This window comes from Paroedura picta, chromosome 12 (genome assembly GCF_049243985.1).
Source record: "Paroedura picta isolate Pp20150507F chromosome 12, Ppicta_v3.0, whole genome shotgun sequence".
Taxonomy (NCBI): Eukaryota; Metazoa; Chordata; class Lepidosauria; order Squamata; family Gekkonidae; genus Paroedura; species Paroedura picta.
Genome location: NC_135380.1, coordinates 36450464 through 36470223, shown reverse-complemented (window position 1 = coordinate 36470223; position 19760 = coordinate 36450464). Strand labels below are relative to the sequence as shown.

The 19760-nt window shown below is 46.1% G+C and overlaps 1 protein-coding gene across 8 annotated transcripts in view; it reads right to left on the bottom strand.

Moving 5' to 3' along the window:
- The window catches only part of TMEM268 (transmembrane protein 268), a 47362-nt gene that overhangs the window by 7941 nt on the left and 19661 nt on the right, over positions 1–19760 (bottom strand). For 5 of the 8 annotated variants that reach the window (XM_077304957.1, XM_077304958.1, XM_077304959.1 and 2 more), the window contains 5 exons: positions 10983–11169; positions 7787–7896; positions 5319–5426; positions 2598–2747; positions 1361–1471 (listed from right to left, as the gene is read on the bottom strand). In XM_077304957.1, the coding sequence (XP_077161072.1) occupies positions 1361–1471; positions 2598–2747; positions 5319–5426; positions 7787–7896; positions 10983–11091 (588 nt within the window). In that variant the 5' untranslated portion in view covers positions 11092–11169. Of the gene's footprint in view, positions 1–1360; positions 1472–2597; positions 2748–5318; positions 5427–7786; positions 7897–10982; positions 11170–14607; positions 15085–17425; positions 18146–19760 lie in introns of those variants that run through there. The other 3 variants (XM_077304960.1, XM_077304961.1, XM_077304963.1) reach the window with 3 other exon arrangements.

Here is a 19760-nt window from a genome sequence, read left to right as displayed (position 1 = left end):
ACTTCTACTTCAAATCTCCAGGTATTGCCCAACCCAGAGCTGGCAACCATATGCTTGGAATGTCTGCTTGGAAGGTCAAGGCCAGGTGAAATCTGAGAAACCAGCAGCAATCAGAACCTGCTTTCCTCCTAGCAGCCTGGGCAATCCATTGGGATCCATTTTGAACCGGCATACTCCATCATGGAATGGGGCTATGAATATACACACCTGCTTATCAGGGACAGTCTTGGGTTTTCAGTAACCAACCCTGGTAAATCACACACACACACACACACACACACACCATTTTTCTAAGACCTCAACAGTGTCCACTGCTATCTGGGCCAAACCAGACAAGATCCTGGGAAGTCCATGAATCTGTCACCATTGTTTTTTTTACCATATATAATATGTGGTTAGTATGCATACAGGGATCTGATTCAGATCAGAACCATGAGAAGAAGAGCTGTTTTTTTATACCCCACTTTTCACTACGCAAAGGAGTCCCAAAATAGCTTACAGCCACTTTTCCCTTCCTCTCCCCACAACATGCACCCTGTGAAGGAGGTGGGGCTGAGAAAGCTCTAAGAAATCTCTTCTGTGAGAACAGCTCTCAGAGAACTATGACTAGCCCAGCTGGCTTCATGTGGAGGACCTGGGTGGCATGACCAGGATGGCCCAGGCTAGCCTGATCTCATCAGCTCTCAGAAACTAAGCAAGGTCACCCCGGTTAATATTTGAATGGAAGACCACCAAGAAAGCCCAGGGTTGCTCCGCAGAAGCAGGCAATTGTGAGCCACCTCTGGATATCTCTTGCCTTGAAAACCCTACAGCAGGAGTGGCCAAACTGTGGAGCTCCAGATATCCATGGACTACACTGTCAGGGGCTCATGGGAATTGTAGCCCATGGACATCTGGCAAGCCACAGTTTGGCCACCCCTGCCCTACAGCAGGGGTAGTCAACCTGTGGTCCTCCAGATGTTCATGGACTACAATTCCCATGAGCCCCTGCCAGCAAATGCTGGCAGGGGCTCGTGGGAATTGTAGTCCATGAACATCTGGAGGACCACAGGCTGACTACCCCTGCCCTACAGGATTGCCAGAAGTCAGCTATCACTTTACAGCACTTCCCATCACCAGCACCCAGGCGTCCCAATCAGAACTGATCTCTTGCCCATCGGACAACTGCATTAAAAGAAAAACAGCTCCCTGGCAGCTCCACTCAAGGAACTCCCAGCAGTCCCTGAGACATTTTCATTATAAAGAATCTAAACTCCAGGAAGCCCTGACCCAGTGCCATCTCTCGGCTAGGGTGACATTAGTAAAAAGGATACCCCAGAGTTAGATGGAAGCTGTTCGACACACACACACAAAACTGTACCTGTGGGATGCTGTGAAGCTGGTCCAATTTGACAGTCACTCCCACCAGCAATTCATGCTTCATGAAAACTTCATTGGCAGCCACCAGCCTCATGTCTGTGTTCGTATTCATCTGGTGCACAAGGAAAGCGAGGAGATGTGAACGTGTCTGAGCCACTGGACTCTCACGCAAAGGGGAAATGGGGAGGGCTGCTAGCATTGTTATCGCATGCTTCAGACAAAATGGAGTTCCAGGTTAGTATAACATTGTGAGTTATGGATCGGGATGTCCGGGGTTTGAATTCTGCTTATGCTGTGAGCTCAGACTTAAAAAGGGCTCTCCCTGCTGTCTCTCCCTCTTCTTTTATTAATTTATCATTATTATTCTTCATTGAATTTCTATACCATCCTCCCAAAACGGCTCAGGATGGCGCACAAAGTGGGTTAAAATTAAGAGTAAATTAAAAACAGTATAACATTAACAGAACAAAACAAAACAAAAACATAAGTAATAAATTAGCAGCCTCAAGCAATAGCAGCCCGCAGATATGCACTGCACATAAGTCTCCAGACTAGGCATCAGTCAATGTTTTTGTAGAGGAGGGCTGCAGATTTTATTACATCACTGGCCCCAAACAAAAGCTTGGTGGAAGAGCTCCTTCAACCTTCCCTGTGATATGGGGGAAATGACTGGCCTACATTATAGGGGTGGTCTCATTTGTAAATTCGTGATATAATAAAACAGAATTGGAGTTTTTTTGCATGACTCTTGAGATTCCATGAATTAGACAGGATGGTTTTGGTGGGGGGAAGTTACTAGCTTGTCTTGAGCTCAGCCAACTGATGCTCAAAATCTTTTCGTCCCCCAGGGAGGTCCTGCACAATCCAAGAACGGCTTCTGTTTCTTTGTGACTGGGCTACTCTCCAGACAGCAGGCCAAGAGCCAGAAATGTCTCTCCTGGAGAGTTAAGTAGTCTGGAGAAGGGGGTGCATTGCTGTCTCCAATCCTCTCCCCTCCCCCTCCTTCAAGAAAAGAAAGAGGCTTCTGTTACGCTTGTCTTCTCCTCACCCCCATCCTGAGCTTCCCCAGTCGAGTGCAGAACACTTTCTGTTGGGGGGGGGGCAATAGAGGAAGACATGAGTTCAAATCGATCTGAATTCAGCAGGATCCATAACAGAAAAAACAAAGTCAGTGCAGAATCAGCCCAGGTAACCTATCAAGCCTGGCCCAGTTGCCAACCACACCCCATTTGTCTTACCTTTCCCTGCTGCTGATGAATGATGAACCTGATGACCAAGGCAGCCATAAGAGCCGCTAAGGTAACCAAGATGCTGATTTTCCAGCTCTGTCCTAAGGAATAGATTTGCAGAATGGAATAAAGATTTATCCAGAGAGTCACATAGATAACCTGCAAAAAAAGGACCCAGAGGAAGTATGAAAGACTGGCCAAAAATGTATGATAACAAAGAAGAATGGACAATAAACACGGGACCTTTACTTGGCCAAGATGATACTGGCAAAGTGAAGTGCTATTTGTTTTGGTGTATTCGGGACATTCATTTATTGGTTTAATTTATTTGATTTCTAGGCCACCCCTCCCTGAAGAGCACATAGAATTTATAAAGGTAAAGGTATCCCCTGTGCAAGCACCGAGTCATGTCTGACCCTTGGGGTGACGCCCTCTAGCATTTTCATGGCAGACTCAATACGGGGTGGTTTGCCAGTGCCATTACCGTTTACCCCCCAGCAAGCCGACCTTGGAAGGATGGTTAGTATTTGATCCGGAGACCTCAGAGTATTTGGGTGGTAGTCCCTCCAATGAACACCAGGGGTCATGCCATAGAGGCAGGGAATGGCAAACCACCTCCCAACATCCCTTGCATGGCTGCCAGATAATCCTCCAATCCCCTGGCTACATTACAGGTGATAAATAAAATCATAAATAATGATCCAAGGTTTGGTTTCTCTGGCAGCCATTCACAATCAGAGCCCAATCCTCTGGAGAGAAGGCCAGCCTTGTGGGGATCTGGTTTGGCCCAGCACCCTGCCCATCAGGATTCCCTGCTATCACCCAAACCCCTTAGTTCATTCAGACAAGGGGCAGTAGCATAAGGGAGCTCTGGGAGCCATTTCTAGCAATCAGGCCTCTGGATTTAGACCTTAATTACAGCACACAGCACAACAAGCAGCATGCAGAGTCAGTGAGAACAACCTAGAATCATAGAACAATAAAGTTGGAAGGGTCCTCATGGGTCATCTAGTCCAACTCCCTGCACTATGTAGGAGACTCATATCCCTATCGCTCATCCACTGTCACCTGCCACTCCCTTGAGCCTTCACAGAATCAGCCTCTCTGTCAGATGGCTATCAAGCCTGTGTTTAAAAATTTCCAAAGATGGGGAACCTACCACCTCCCAAGGAAGCCTGTTCCACTGAGAAACCGCCCTGCCAGGAACTTCTTCCTGATGTTTAGATGGAATTTCTTCCCCTTGTCCAATGAGCTCACGGTGTCGGTCAGGCGGTTTACCCCATCAGAAACCTAACTCTGTCATGGACAGTATTCTCTGCCTTGATAAGCAGTGGCTCTCCAGGTGGAGACCTTTCACAGGACCTATTTCTAGGGATGCCAGGCTTCAGGGGGGAGCAGGGGATCCCCTGGACTTGCAGCTCATCTCCAAACTACAGAGATCATTCCCCTTGAAGAAAATGGATGCTTTGGAGAATGGGCTCGACAACACCGAGGTCCCCGTGCTTCCCAGGTGCCATCCCAAAATCATGAAGATTTTGCCAACCTAGATCTGGCTACTCTATCTTCTCCCCTGTCTCCCACCATGCCTCTCTCCCGACCCTTTATAACTGGAGATCCCTGGGGTTAAAACAGGGACCTTCTGCGTGCCTTGCAGATGATGTGATGTCCCCTGGAGCCGCAGTCTCAATATCCTAAAAAAAAATGCCATGAGGTAGATACAGCACAGTGAATGGAGCTGGACTACAATTCCGGAGGAGACTTTATGGCAAGCAAGAACTAGGGCCCAGGTCTTCCTGGTCCAAATTCCATGCTCCGTACCCCATTGAGCTATCGGTTCTTGGCCCACTTCCAAAGGTTTCTGAGTTCAATGGACTTGGGTCAGATTCATCAGGATGGCAGAAGGGTTGGGCACTTTGGTGCCCGAAGCAGCCAGCGTCACAGTATGGGGGGGGGGAGGCACAGGTGCTGGTGCGCTGGTTGGCGCACACACGCTGGCGCAGAGCCAAAGTGCCCAACCCTAGTTGGCAGTTCTTTGCTGGGAGGATGCTGGCAATCAGCGGGAGCAGAGGGTTGCTCCAAAAGACTTCAGAGTTATTTTGGAGCTCAGAAAAACACATCCAAATCCTAGAATCATAGAGTTGGAAGGGGCCACAGAGGCCATCTAGTCCAACCCCCTGCTTTACGCAGGATCAGCCCTAAGCATCCTAAAGCATCCAAGAAAAGTGTGTATCCAACCTTTGCTTGAAGACTGCCAGTGAGGGGGGGGGCTCACCACCTCCTTAGGCAGCCTATTCCACTGCTGAACTACTCTGACTGTGAAAAAAAATCTTTTCCTAATATCTAGCCTATATATCTAGCCTACTTGTAGTTTAAACCCATTACTGCATGTCCTCTCCTCTGCAGCCAACGGAAACAGCATCGTGCCCTCCTCCAAGTGACAACCTTTCAAATACTTAAAGAGATCTATTATGTCCCCTCTCAACCTCCTTTTCTCCAGGCTGAACATTCCCAAGTCCCTCAACGTATCTTCATAGGGCTTGGTCCCTTGGCCCCAGATCATCTTCGTCGCTCTCCTCTGTACCATTTCAATTTTATCTACGTCCTTCTTGAAGTGAGGCCTCCAGAACTGCACACAGTACTCCAGGTGTGGTCTGACCAGTGCCGTATACAATGGGACTATGACATCTTGTGATTCTCCCCCCTCCCTCACTGTTGCACGATTATCCTTACCACAGCAACTGCTATCCCAAATGCTCTGGAGTTGTAGAACATGTACTTTTTCACTGCTGGTTCCAGAACTGCATATTGGACTAAAGTTCTCCACTGGTCAGTTGTCATCTGTTTGGGAAGCAATACAAGAGTTAAATATCTTTCCAGTGTGAGACCCAGCCTGAGGGACTGGTTAAAGACTCTAATCTGGAGAAGCAGGTTTGATTCCCTACTCCTCCTCCAGCCAGCTGGGTGACTTTGGGCCAGTCACAGTTAGAGTTGTTTCTTGCAGATCAGTTCTCTTAGAGCTCTTTCAGCCCCTCCTACCTCTCAAGGTGTCTATTGTGAGGAGAGGAAGAGAAAGTGTTTTGGGACTCCTTTGGGTGGTGAAAAGTGGGGTATAACAAATCAGCTCTTCTTCTTTTGCAATGTGCCTGTGTCTGCCATTTAATATCTACAGGAAACCACCCGGAGAGCTCATCTGATGACTTGAAAGGATCTTTCACCCCTATGTTGATGACACCTCCGCTATCTCTCCTCTCCATCAGGAGTCAGGGATGCTACGGACCAGTTTAACCAGAGAAGGGTGGCTCAGCAGGATGAGACGAGAGTGAACAAAGTAATTGCAATTAAATCCAGACAAACTGGAGGGGCTTGAGCTGAGGGCAAAGATGATGCAGGAACGGATATTCCACCTCCATTAGATGGGGTTGCACACTCCCTGAAGAAGTAAGTTCACAACCGGGGTATGCTGTTCCATGCCTCACTAGCATTGGACACTCAGATGACAAAGATAGCAAGAGGTGCATTCTTTCTGCTTAGGTGTTGGAGCTGTGTTGGAGCTTGTGGGACTTGTGTAAGCAAAAATCACATGGGAGGCAGGCTAAAGCAACGAGGGGACTAAAGTGAGAGCAAACGAACAAGCCAGTAAGATTGAGTCTAACGTAACTGCTCAAATGCCACTCAGCTAGGTCAGTGCAAAACAAAGGCCATCTGGTACTTTCACAAAAACAGCAGTAAGCAATGCATTATCTTTAGCAGTGGATATCTAGTCTCAGTGGATATCTAGTCTCTCAGTCATTGTCCATGGGGTCGCGATGGGTCGGACACGACTTCGCACATAACAACAACAACAATCTAGTCTCAGACCGATTCCGCACGGAGGCATAAAATGCTCGCCACCTCCTGTTTGCAAACACACAATAGGATACCGCATGTTTCTTGATGGGAGACTCCTCCTGTGTTATCCCACTGCCTTATCTCAGCTTTTCGCCTCCTGACAAGGTGGCAGAAAAGCAGGAAGCATGGACAACCTGCAATTCTCCCCCCGCTCCTTGGTTGTCAATGAAAGCCACCAATCCCTTCACAGCAGTTGTTTTGGGACTCAGATTTCCTTCCCTCCCCAAATCCCAAAATTAATTTTAAAAACCACACACTTTTGCATTAATTTTTTTAAAAAACTTTTGCATTGCTATGGAGAAATGCCACAATTGCTTCAGGATCACATCATAACAATAAAACATTTCCTTAGATTCCTTTTTGGGATTCTTTGTATAATGGTCTCTATGTTTGGTTAGATTTGTGATAGGCTGGCCATGGTAACTGGACCCCAACAATTGTGTGTTAACAATAAAGGTTTAAAACAAAGAGCACGGATGCCAAGCTAATAGGGAAAGGGCAGCTGCATCACATGTCCCCCCCCCTCTTTCCCTGTTCATACCCCACCACCAGAAAACATAAACAGCAATGTGTTTTAGCTGTCTGATCCCAATATTATCTTGCACACTGAATAGAACATTTTATTACAAATGAGGTCGCGTCACTTTGAGGACCTGTAACTACACAGACCGCTGCATCAAAAAAAATTTTTTTGATCTAATTTTTTTTATCAGGAAATTGAGAGGGGAGGTTAGGTGCAAGACTAAAGTATGTCTCCCTCCAGACAGGCTTGCTTCTGTTTGTGCCCTGATTTGCAACGCAATAAGAAGAAGGAAATCGGAATTTTGCGATTTCCCTCATCACTGAGCAAACTGGATGAAAACTTGTGCCACCCACTGGAGAGCTCTGGCTTGCTGCCGATGTCATGTGGAAGCACAAAAACCCATGAGCAATGAGAGGCTATCCAGGGGCAAATTCCTCATGTGGAATCGATCTCAAAGTCACTTTAAGTGGATCAGACTCCTGGATCTGATGGGTACGCATGTGAGTGCTGTTTATAAAAGAGATGGCTTTGTATTGGATCTTCCTGTGCTCGATTCAATTACCAACATCCAGTTTGGGTGCCTATTAACACATAGAAGTCACTTAGTTTTGGATGCTGGCCAGTGAGAGTGAAGAGGTTGCACCTCTAGAAGCCATCAGTCCACACAAAATGACTGCTTATGCACACCAGTCTGGTTGATCCCGATTTCTACATGCACAGAGGCTAGATAAGCATAGGGCATTGCGTCAAATGGCATTACAATAAAAGCTGAGGCGTGGAACCTCACCTGGATTCCCAAGCTCTTCAGTCTTGCTGCACAAAGATTCATATCAAAACGGGCAGGTGAGCCAGCCTTGTGAGCAGACAGGACCATGAGGACTTGACCATTGAGAAGTTCTGGAAAGGGCCAGTAAAGGAGACTTGGCATCAAGATAACAGAAATATTCAATATCTCATCACCCAATGTAGATAGAGGATTTGATGATCCAGGGATGGAAACCAGCAAGAAAAAAAGCTGATAGTTATCATGGTGATTAGTTCAGTTGGCCCACTGGTTCCTGAACAGGGCTTTGTATTATACTGGTCATTCCTTCTCTTGTCCTCCATGCATTCCTTGTCATCTTTCTTCCAAGGAGTTCAGAGTTATGTAAGTGGGTGGGATTATCCAGTTTGTTTCTCTTCCCCATTTTGATAACCTTGTAATGTAAAGTAAGGTAAAAGTAGGGATCCCCTGGAATTACTGCTCCTCTCCAGTTCCCCACTGCAGTCCTTATCTTTCCCAGGCTCCACGCCCAAATCTCCAGGAGTTTCCCAATCTGGATCCTGCAACCCTAGGCAAAAGAGGCCAGCCTGAGAACACTGACAAAGCTTGATGGCTCAAGAGGGAGACAAGGGATGCCAATGATCCATCTCCAATCACTAAACCCCTCAGGCCATTGAGACGCTTGAACCAAATCCAGTCTACTCAAAGATACTTCCCAAACTGTAAACTCCCACAGTTTAGAAACTCTAACCTTGAACTCTGGTCTGGTTTACAGTAGCCACCAATGCACTTGGGGGGGGGGGGAGGACAGAAAATTACAAATCTCAATAATCCTATCAAGAAAAGACGGTGCTGAGCATACTCAGAATAATCCAGGCCAGTTACAGACAGCTTTTACCAACTGGAGGCTCCTGCACATTTTTGAAAGGGTAAATTTGCTCTGAAGGAGCTGACTGTCAGGGATGAAGAAAAACCAGACTCTACTTCAAACACAATGTAGATTCTTGCAAATCCCTTTCTCTGAGAGACTCTGTTCCCATGGGTGCAATGTCACGTACTTCTGGAACGTCCCACATTTGCACAGCTTCATCATCATCCAGCTAAGTAACTGAAGAAACTGAAATGTCCTTGTGCGGACGAGAAACACTGGTTAAATGTTATGTTATGTGACAAGGACCCAATGTTTTGTCTAAGTTAATGTTTTATGGAAACCATCTCACCTTAAATGCTTAATAGTTCTTGTATGTTGATTTTGCTTATGCCAATCAAGGTATTCTGATCCGATCTGATCGGATCGGATTGGATCAGGAATGGCGGGGGTGAGGAGGAGAAGCTGATCTCTCCTGTCTTTTAAAAGTTATCTCAGGAAAAGCTTCAAAAGACTCTCATTTTTTGTCACAAATTCTCTGAGATTTTTTTTTTTAATGTAGTGTGAGAAGAATCAGAAGAGCTAATGTAGCTTCAGTGCTTGCAAGCAGAGAACTTTGGGGGTGGGAGACAGATAGGGTTGCCACCTCTGGGTTGGGAAATACCTGGAGACATTAGGGTTGGTGCTGGAGGAGGGCAGGGTTGGGGAGGGGAAGGGCTTCAATGGGGTACAATACCATAGAGTCCACCTTTCAAAGCAGATGCTTTCTCCAGGTGAACTGAGCTCTGTCTCCCAGAGTTCAGTTGCAAGGTTGGGGGCAACCCTAGGAATAAGGAAAACTACCACCCCCAGTCAATTCTCAGATGGCTCCCCACAAAAATATTTGCTAACCAAAGATGAATCAAGGTACACCAAGAGAATAGCATTATGTAGCACTTGCTATGCCTAGACCAGGGGTAGTCAAACCTGTGGTCCTCCAGATGTCCATGGACTACAATTCCCGTGAGCCCCTGCCAGAAATTGCTGGCAGGGGCTCATGGGAATTGTAGTCCATGGACATCTGGAGGACCACAGGTTGACTACCCCTGGCCTAAACCATGTTGGAGCTATTATTTCAGTTATGCCCATCCCTGATCCAGCAGGAAAAGCAACTTCTGCCTTGGCTCCCTCCTTCTTTGAAGGGCTTTTCCTACAGAGTTTTGTTTTTGCTTGGTTGCCAGCTTGTTTTTGGTGTCTACCATGGCTGCTATTTTATTTTATACCATGACTTCATCATTGTGATCTGACCATCTCTTTATTGCTTGTTAATATTTAGAGGAGAGGAGAGGAATGGGAAGGCGAATGTAAGCCGCTTTGAGCCTCCTTCGGGTAGGGAAAAGCGGCATATAAGAACCAACTCTTCTTATTATTATTCAATGTAACACCATGAGCCACTGGGAATGGCGGGCAATAAATCTAGGTACAATAATAATATTGTAATTATTATAATTATGATAACATATAACAATAATAATTTGTAAGCTGCCTCGAGCACTATTTCAGAAAACAGGGAAGGTAGAATGTAAATGGCATAAACCATGTATCATTTGGTAGAACATCTCTTCTCAGTTCTTCATGCCAAAGTATCACATTTGCCTGGCTACATATCTCCATGCAATTATACCGGGTTTACGCTTTGCTATAGTTGCTTTGAGTCAAGTGGCAGATTACAATAGGACATTTTTTAAAAGAAAATGTCCTATTGTAATCTGCCACTTGACTCAAAGAAACTATAGCAAAGCGTAAATCATGTATAAAATAAGCACAAAGTCAGAAGATCATCAGAAGAGTCCTACTGAATCTTGCCTAGGCTCCACCAGTGTCCTGTTTCCCATAGTGGCCAACAAGATACACCCAGGAAGCTCCAAAGAAGAAAGCAGGGTCCCTTGCCCGCTTTTCTGTCCACCACCACCAACACCACCACCAAAATCCTTTCATATTCAGAGGTACACTGTCACCAGACAGGGAGGTTCCACGATAATGGCTTTGGGATTTGCCTTTAAAAGCTATCTGACGCAATTTCTACAACTGTCAATGCCTTCATTCGGTGTTTCGTGTAAAGTTCTGCTTCACCTCTGTCCTGGATGTCCTGCTCTGCATCACTTACATCAAGTGCCCCCTAGTATTACTGGGAAGAGAAGCAAAACTTTAATGTCTCTAGGTCCTTTCCCCCATGTACCATTTTCTAAATCTCATATGCCCGCTCCAGCAATTCTGTGATGAAAAAGATGTCTCTCTCTTAGCTCAGTTCTACCTTTGAGTTTATTGTTTTTCCCCACCCCGATAACCGGCACAGCAAGTCTTTCACTTTACCTTCCCTCTGTTGAGCAGAGTGTTCCTCGGCTTGACTCCAGCAGTACGAGACAGAGAAAGACAGCTCATCTTTTTTGTCTGTCCCGGCTTGATTTTTGCCAGGGGCCATAGCGAGTCAAAGGTCGACTTCAACGCTCCTGTTATCGTACCAAGGACCTCAGCATTTGCATCTCTCTACTCTGCGTTTCTGAAAGATGAAGAAAGCCAATTGTGTTACTTCCTCCCCATCACAGGGCAGTGGTCAGGCAGAAGTCAAAAATGGGAGAAAGACCCAAACAGAAGCAAGTCCGAGTAATTCAGGGTTCTTTAGCTGTCACCGACACCAAGAGCTCTGCCAGTACTTCTTTTTCTTTCCATGCAACTTCTTTGAGTCATTCTTTGAAGCAATGTTACGCTCATAACAGGAATGGGTGGGGCAAATTCTGGCCAGGAGCCCATTAATGTATACGATAGGCCTCAGGACTGCCAACTTAGGAAAATTCCAAAGATTTCCAAACAGGTGTGTCACCTAAAAAGAAGGTCTTCTAAATTAATTGGGGATGGAAAAATTAGCTTTTAAAGGAGACATAGAGAGAGATGGGTAACTGGGATCTCCCCCCAATGTTTACGGGGATTCTCCCCTTAGAGCTGCTAATCTCAATGGGGGCCAATATTCCTTGAATTTTGGAGATGGGACTTCAAAATCATACAATGCCTTAGAGTCCAGCCTTCGAGGAGGCCGCGGGTGCACTTCTGGGCGCGGGGGGAAGGCCACGCTACTGCAAGAGGTTGTACTTGTAAATCCCATTGTACTTGTAAATACAATGGGCGCTAGGTGTGCTTTTGGGGCTGGGGAGAAGGAAGCCTTCCCCCCCAGCCCCAAAAGCACACCTAGTGCCCATTGTATTTACAAGTACAATGGGCTTGGTCTCTAGTAAAATACATAAAATCACAATAACAGTTCATAATTAATCTTAAAAGTTTCTTGCCTGCAGCCGGTCTATTTGGTCTTAAATGCACACAAAACACACTCAAATACATACACAAGGCTTGTTAAGAAAATTAGGAAAATTATAGAGATGAGAGGGAAGAGAGAAATTTGAAGAAAGCAATATTACTAGTCACTATGTGAAGAGATCCATGGAGACAGCAGCAAAACAATCAACATTTTAGGGACAAAGAGAGGAAGCCCACATGCAAGTGAAAGTATATGTATGGCACCAAGCACACACACACACAGCTATGGCACCAGGTTATGTAGTTTATAGGGTAAAATGCTACCAGAAGCAGTGTTATTTACCCCCAAAACAATAACTTGATGGACTGTCTGAAGGTAGACAACGACTTTGGGAGACATGTGCTTTACCTGAAATAAACTATATTTGCCAATGGTTCTTGATTACCCTAATTAGGGTAAATGAGTGCAGGAGAAGTTACTGAAAACTGATGACATTCATTGTGAAGTTCTTGGGAAACCTATTGTCCTAAAGTATGCATCTCCCTGGACTGGGGAAAGTGGTCATTAGCCAGTCAGCTGCTCTTTCCTGCATACTCTAAAATACATTGTTCAGACTTGTCCTTGGTAGACGTATATTTTTACCACCCAAAGAAGTCATGGCTTACAATCAGTGTGTTGCTGTACATATTTGAAAATGATATTGTATGGAGGGTGTTTATGGATTTCCTATCTATAAATGGCCCCTCAACAAGAGGATGAGTCAGCTCACTAACAAGTAAGAATTTCCCCGTTTCTTTGTGCATCCTTTCACCATTGCTGTTCATTTACTGATTTTGCTCAGAAGCTCAATGTTTTATTTATTTGTTTGTTTATTAGATTTTTATACCACCTTCCCATATGGCTCAGGGTGGTTCACAGATAACATTGCAGGAGTAATGCATAGAACAGTCTAAACACATAACATATCAACAATAATCTAACCATGATTATGATTGCTCTTTACAGCAGAGATCCCCAATGTACCGGCACAATATCCTAGCAGCCACCAAATGTTTTTTAGAGGTGGACAGGACCAACAGTTTTTGTCCAGCAAGGCTTCTGAGTGGCAATCAGAGATTGAAAATTACACTTATTTGGGCAGGTTGACCTAACCCCTCCTAAAGTGGCCAATGCTGAACCTGGAGGGGATGGGAAGGGGAGGGGATCTGGCCATTTAAACCTTTGCCACCCGAGGTTTCCTGTATGGTGGGGAGGCATGAGCAGCTGACATCACTTCCTGGTACCTTGAAGTCTGAAAAATATTTCAGCAGTACCTCCATGGACAAAAGGTTGGAAAGGGCTGCTGTATACAAAGACATTTTTCACTGAAGAATTCCAGATAGTGATGTACTTCCATCAATTCATTTCAATGTGTTGATGCACAACATTTTGGGGGACGGGGAGGGAATTATTTCTGAGCATGAGAAAACAGAAGACATTATAGAAATAAAGAACCACTGATTTGATCTTCACAAGTGCAAAACAAAATGAACACAGTGATCTGGGGCTGGAACAGTAGCAAGGCTGCAAAACTCCAAATCAGTTCTCATTGTGAGGAGAAAACAAAGAAGACCCAGAAATGCTGCCCTACACTTCTTGAACGAAGGCTGAGGTTTAAAATGTTGTAGGTTAGGTGTACCCCACCTGTGGTCACCTTTGGAATTCTGACAGAGTAGCGGGCGTGGAGACAAAATGGCTTCAACAGGAGGAGGAGTCAGCCACAAGCTGAGCTTACCTTCACCAGCACAGTGAAAATACGCACCTGATGTCAAAGCAATTATTTTAAAATTTTTCATAGGTAAATCCCATCCTTCCCATCCCCTCCAGGTTCAGCATTGGCCACTTTAGGAGGGGTTAGGTCAACCTGCCCAAATAAGTGTAATTTTCAAAATTTAAACAATCCTTTTTCCTTCCTCTTTGCTTGGAGCTGAAAACAGCAGGCACAGCATGGGAGGGCTGTCTCCAACCAACATTTTGAAAAGCCTCCTACTGTGATGCCATTGAAGGACCTTCTTGGCACCATGGTTCAGAAACCCTGGTATATAATATGGGCATAAATCATATTGTAAATATCCCACAATACCAAAATATCAAACCAAGGATTGAATCCAGCAGGTGTGAGGATTTCTACTTGCTGACTACAAGCTGATCAGCAATCCCCCTCCCACATGAATCCCAAATGCCCCCCATCCTGTTCCAGTGAATGTCCAACCTCAGCATTGCAGGGGAGAAGGGGGAGCAGAGATTTGAATCTAGGATTACCAGGCCTCCCTAGCAGGGGGTAGGGTTGCAGGGTCCAGGTTAGAAAACTCCTGGAGAGTTGGGGATGGAGCCTGGGGAGGACAGAGACCTCACTGGGTACAATGCCAGAGTCTACCCCCCAAAGCAACCAATTTATCCATGAGAACTGGTCTGTAACTCCAAGGGATTCCTGTGGTCCCATTGTAGGCTGACTTCCCTAACCCAAACAGAAATGATTATGAAATGAAATCAGGACCAATTGTTCTGTCCTCCTCTTTACAAACCCAGAAAGTAGGTCAGGCTAAGAGGGGGGTAACTTGCCTAATCCCATTCCCTAAGCTTCGTTGCCCAGTGGGGATCTGCACTGCAGGGTCTTGTCCACCCACACCCCAGGGCCACACTACATACCTAGGATTGGCCTCCTCCGTTGTAAAATGCTGGTTGCTCTTAAGTGATCCCTCTGCAAGTAGCAGAATGGATTGAAGGAAGTACAGAGAGATCTTGGTGAAGTCAATGTGCCTGCTGGCTCCTGTTTGACAATCCAAACAGACAGCGAACGCTCCATTCCGCGTTGTGCCGTCAAAGGCAGTTCTCAAACAAACAGGGAAGTTATACTCATGCGCAGAAGCAGCTAGGAAGTAAAGCAGGCGTTTGCTGGGCAACAGTATTCTGCCATCTAACACGGCCTGTGCCGCCAGCTTTCTGGGCTGGATTTTGCACACTCCTGGACACGAACTCTAGACATTCATTTTGGGAGGGCTCTAAAAATACCTCCATAGGGAGGCCCCAATCTGTATCAAAGATGTTGGGCAAGGAAGGGTTAACACCCCAAGGTTGTTCCCCTGGTAGGAACTAGCAGTTTCCTTTATTGTTAAGCACATATGACCAAAGATCTTGAGCATAAAACCAATAAATCAAAACTGGATAGGACAGCGTTAAAGAGCACAATAAAAATAGAGGAAACTGCAATAAAAGTACACGTATCTCACAAAAAGCCTAAACAAATCTAAAAACACATTCAATAAAATAGATGAGTCGACAACAGTTCACATGGGGTCAGCAGAACAGAACTCGTTTTAGCAACATCAGAGCCAGTTTGGTGTAGTGGTTAGGAGTGCGGACTTCTAATCTGGCATGCCAGGTTCAATTCTGCACTCCCCCACATGCAGCCAGCTGGGTGACCTTGGGCTCGCCACGACACTGATAAAACTGTTCTGACCGAGCAGTGATATCAGGGCTCTCTCAGCCTCACCCACCTCACAGGGTGTCTGTTGTGGGGAGAGGGAAGGGAAAGCAACTGTAAACCACTTTGAGCCTCCTTTGGGTAGACAAAAGCAGCTCCCCTCCTTCCTCCTCCCTCCTCCCATGTCCACAGTGATGCTTCTCAACCATATTCCACACAATTGTGCCACTTCTGAGGTTTATCGAAGCCTGAAGAACATTTTAGGGGTTTCTCAAAGCTAAAAATTTAAGAAAGGCTGGAGATCTCTCAGAATTACAACTGATCTTCAGACAACAGTGGTCAGTTCCCTATGACTGCTGTGGAGAGTAGTGTTTATGGCACCATACCCCATACTCTCCTCCTGTAACCCCTACCCCTACCCCCAATCTCCAGGAATTTCTTTAACTGGGAACAGCTTAAGTAAAACAGCAGCCTAAAGCAACAAAGGTACACTGAAGGAAGATGTGCCTTTCAGACTAGGTAAACAGCAGAAGGAAGGAGAGCAGAGTTAACCCCTTCTTCTCCAGCACCATGGCCCCAATCCACACCAGCTACAGAGAACTGCATATTAAAACCCAATGCTATGACTGGAATGTATTTAGATATTTATGCTTCACCTTTCTCCCTCCTCCCCCCCCAAAAAAGACTCACATCTTCTCTATTTTAGCCTTACAAGAACCCTGCAAGGTAGGTTACGGTGACCAAAAAGACTTGCTTGAGGTCACCAGGCAAGCTTCAACATAGGTCTCCTAGACATTAGTCTAGGGATACCCAAACTGTGGCTCTCCAAATGTTCATGGTTTACAATTACCAGGACATCTGAGTTGAGTCTGCACTTTGTTTTTTATCCTCTCCCGGCCAGAATAAACCCCTCCACTCTGCACGGTATTTGATTTCCATTTTGATTTGGGGAGCTTTAAATTTTCCCTCTGCAACATCCATGATTGATCCGCGGTGACCCTACCTTTCCCCTGCAATATCGAGAAGTGGATATAGGTCACTTTTAAAGCCCCCAGTATAAGTGTAGATGTTCTGCATTTTGCAGATTAACTTCCTGCCTGTACCTGTAACATTGACATAGCAAAGCAGTCTGTCCCTGATTGGCCAGTGCATCAGTTCAAAGACTTCCTGGTTCCCGGATGCAAGGCTATTTTTGCCCTTATTTGGGAATCTCCAGAAGTCCACACTGCTCTCTGCAGATATTTGCCTCTTGGATTTATTTCCCCCTCCTCGTTCTCTGTGAGGCTGCTGCCTCCAATCCTCTCCCCCCCCCTCTCATTCAGGAAAAGAAAGAGCCTCCTGCTGTGCTTGGCTACCCTCCCCGCTCTGAGCTTCCCCAATCAAGTGCAGAACACTTTCTGCTTCAATGTGGGGGGGGGGAGGGTAGGAAGGAGGAAGACTTGGGTTCAAATCGATCTGAATTCAGCAGGAGCGACAACAGAAAAAACAAAGTAAGTGCAGAATCAGCCCTAGAGGGCCAATTTGGCCAACTTTGCCTGATACTCTTAAACATTACTCCAGGCAGCCTCTGCTGAGTTCTAACAGTAGAATGCTAGTGACAATATGCAGCTCTGATTAGACTATGCTAGGTAGACAGGCAGGGAAACAACAGACAGTAAGGAAGGAATTTGAACTTCAGCCTGCCTAGTCTTGAGCCAGATGAGTCCAGATTATTCAAAAATAATTATCCCTTCAATTAGTGCAGCCAGCTCTGGGCTGGGAAAGGGCCGGAGATTTGGGGTGAGGAACCAGGGTTTAGGGCGAGGAGAGTCTTCTGCAGGGTATAATGCCATAAAGTCCATCCTCCAAAGCAGCTATTTTCTCCAGAGGAATGACAATCAGTTGTAATTTCAGGTGATTTCCGCACCCACCTGGAAATTGGTCACCTTCTTTCAAATTTCCCAGGCTGTTAAAAACAGAGAGCCTTCTCCTCTGTGCCTCCCGGACTAATTTACTTCTTGGCCCATAACAATTTTAGACTTTTCGTTTCGCTTTCAGACTTACCAACTTGTGAAACTCTCCAATTCCATTGTTGGCAGGAGTTTGCAAACGATGTGCTTGTCTCGACTCTGCTTCTTTTTTTGGGGGGGGGGGGATATTCTGTTGCCTTTCACAGAAAGAATACTTACACCCACTTGGTAATTAAGGTCAGCCAGCCAAAGCAGGCGTGATTGTAACAGAAGAGGTATTGAACGGAAGCTGAAAAACGTTGCCCAACGTGCAGAGGAAGTTCTCTGCTAAAGGAGAAAGAGTAAAATTCTGGCATGGGGCGTGTATGTGGGTGGGGCGTGGACATTCAGCATGTCTGCCTTTTAGACTCCAGTGGTTCTTTTGTGGCTGCTAAGAGTCTTTCTTTGCACACAGCTAAGGTCAACTTGCAAAATATCTCACACGCATGCAATTTCTCCTTCAAAGCTGCCAGGACACCGGTATTCAACAGAGTTCCAGTTTCGTTTTCTGTCCAGCTGCCTGCTCATTGCCCTCCACCCCTCCCTCGCTCCAGACCTATTACCTTGATTTCCTCACCCTGTTAAAGAAATCATGTGGGAAGGAAGTAATAACCAGGGGGCCAAATCTGACAGATAGCGTCCTTTTGAAAACAAAAATGGCAGCTCCACTTTAAGGGCCTTTTGCAGACTTTTCTTTCCTCCCAGCAGCACAGCAATCTCAGACCACCCAAAATATCCCTCCCTGTGAGCAAGCACAGGCTCATTATGCACACATTGGATAATGCACTTTGAATGCACTTGAAAAGTAGATTATTCTGTTCTGCACAGGACAATCCAGCTGCAAAAGCGCATTGAAAGTGCATTATCCAACATGTGCATAATGGACCACACAGGCGCACATCTGCTGCCTGTGTCTGCCGGGAGGAAACCCCAGTGCTCTTTTCTGAATGCCTGTTCCTCACCTTAACCCTTGCCCTACTCTGCTTCCATTCAAACTGTGACATAAGGTAGCCCTGGCATGTGGGGAGCGTGCATGCATTTCTGACTTTGCCTCTTATTTCGTCCTCTCTGTGCTGCCCGGGGAGGGAGAGAGGAGAGGACCCGTGCACATTTGGCTCAGTGGGTTAGCAGCCTCTGGCTCACCCAACTTTGCAAGCCTCCCCCACCAACCTTCAGCATTATGCCTGTGTCACACCTCTTCCTTAAGTACTAGGCTCTTTTCTCTCACCTGGGCTGTTGTGCATGGCACTCACAGCCTGGCTGGTTGGTCAATTCATAAGCTTACATAAGGCCAGCAGCTTCCACCAGGCACCTGGCCCTGCAGGCATCTTGCTTGGGCTTCCTGCAAAGGCTGAAGCCACTGTCAGCAAGCCCTAAAACACCACAAAGTCTTTGGGATGCAGTGAGGTTTCTCTGATGTTGACTGCACACTTTTTAAATACAGAGATATCAACATTTTTGCACAGCTTTGTATCTATCCTATTTTATCTCGCTTTCCTAACTTTCCATCCAGTTGCTTCGTGAAGTTGTTTTGACCACTTATCTCTATTGCATTCCAAAGCTTGGTTGGCCAGGACAGAGTAGAATGTATTTGGCCTTCCAGGAGAAATGAATTTTGCTCCTCATCGCTCCAACAGAGCTTTGCCCTGGGTCCAGTGGTGGGATCTTGTGATCCAGTGGTGGGATCTTGAGGTCGCCTGAACAGGGTCTTTTCAACAAATTAGTCCAGGGGTTGGATCAGCCTCATTTCTCACTCCACATTTTCTGTCTGGCTTGGATGAAGCCAAAGTTTATTAATAAACCTTCAGCCAGTCCTTCAGTGTCTCCAAACACTGGTTGACCACTTCTATTGCTTCCCGGGAGTTTGATGCAAAGGCAAGAGAAAACCAGGATATCCAGGATCTCCTGGCCATTGGCAAGGGATGTGGGGTTGGGTTGCCAGATCCAGGCTGGGAAACTTCTGGAGGTTTAGAGATAGAGCCTGGGGAAAACAAGGACCCCAGAGGGGTATAATACCACAAAATCCTCCCTCCAAAACATCCATTCTCTCTAGGGGAACTGACCACTGGAGATAAGCAGTAATTCTGCCTACAGTTGCCTATATGCCCCCAACCTCTAGATCTATAAAAGCAGCACATTAACACAAAACTGATTTTAAATGGCTCCTGGTTTTGACCAGGTCTCCAAGGATCACACCATATCAACATGGAGGTTGTCCCCAGCATGAAGGTCCTCTTTGTTTGTATACGTTGGGGGGAGGGGGTCGGAGGAATCCAAATCATCCACATCAGGCCAGAGAATTCCTTCAAGATATCATTTTAATGGCTGCAGCCAGTATAAGCCAATTAACTAGTGACACTGAGACTCTTTTCCCAAATCAAGTGCCCACA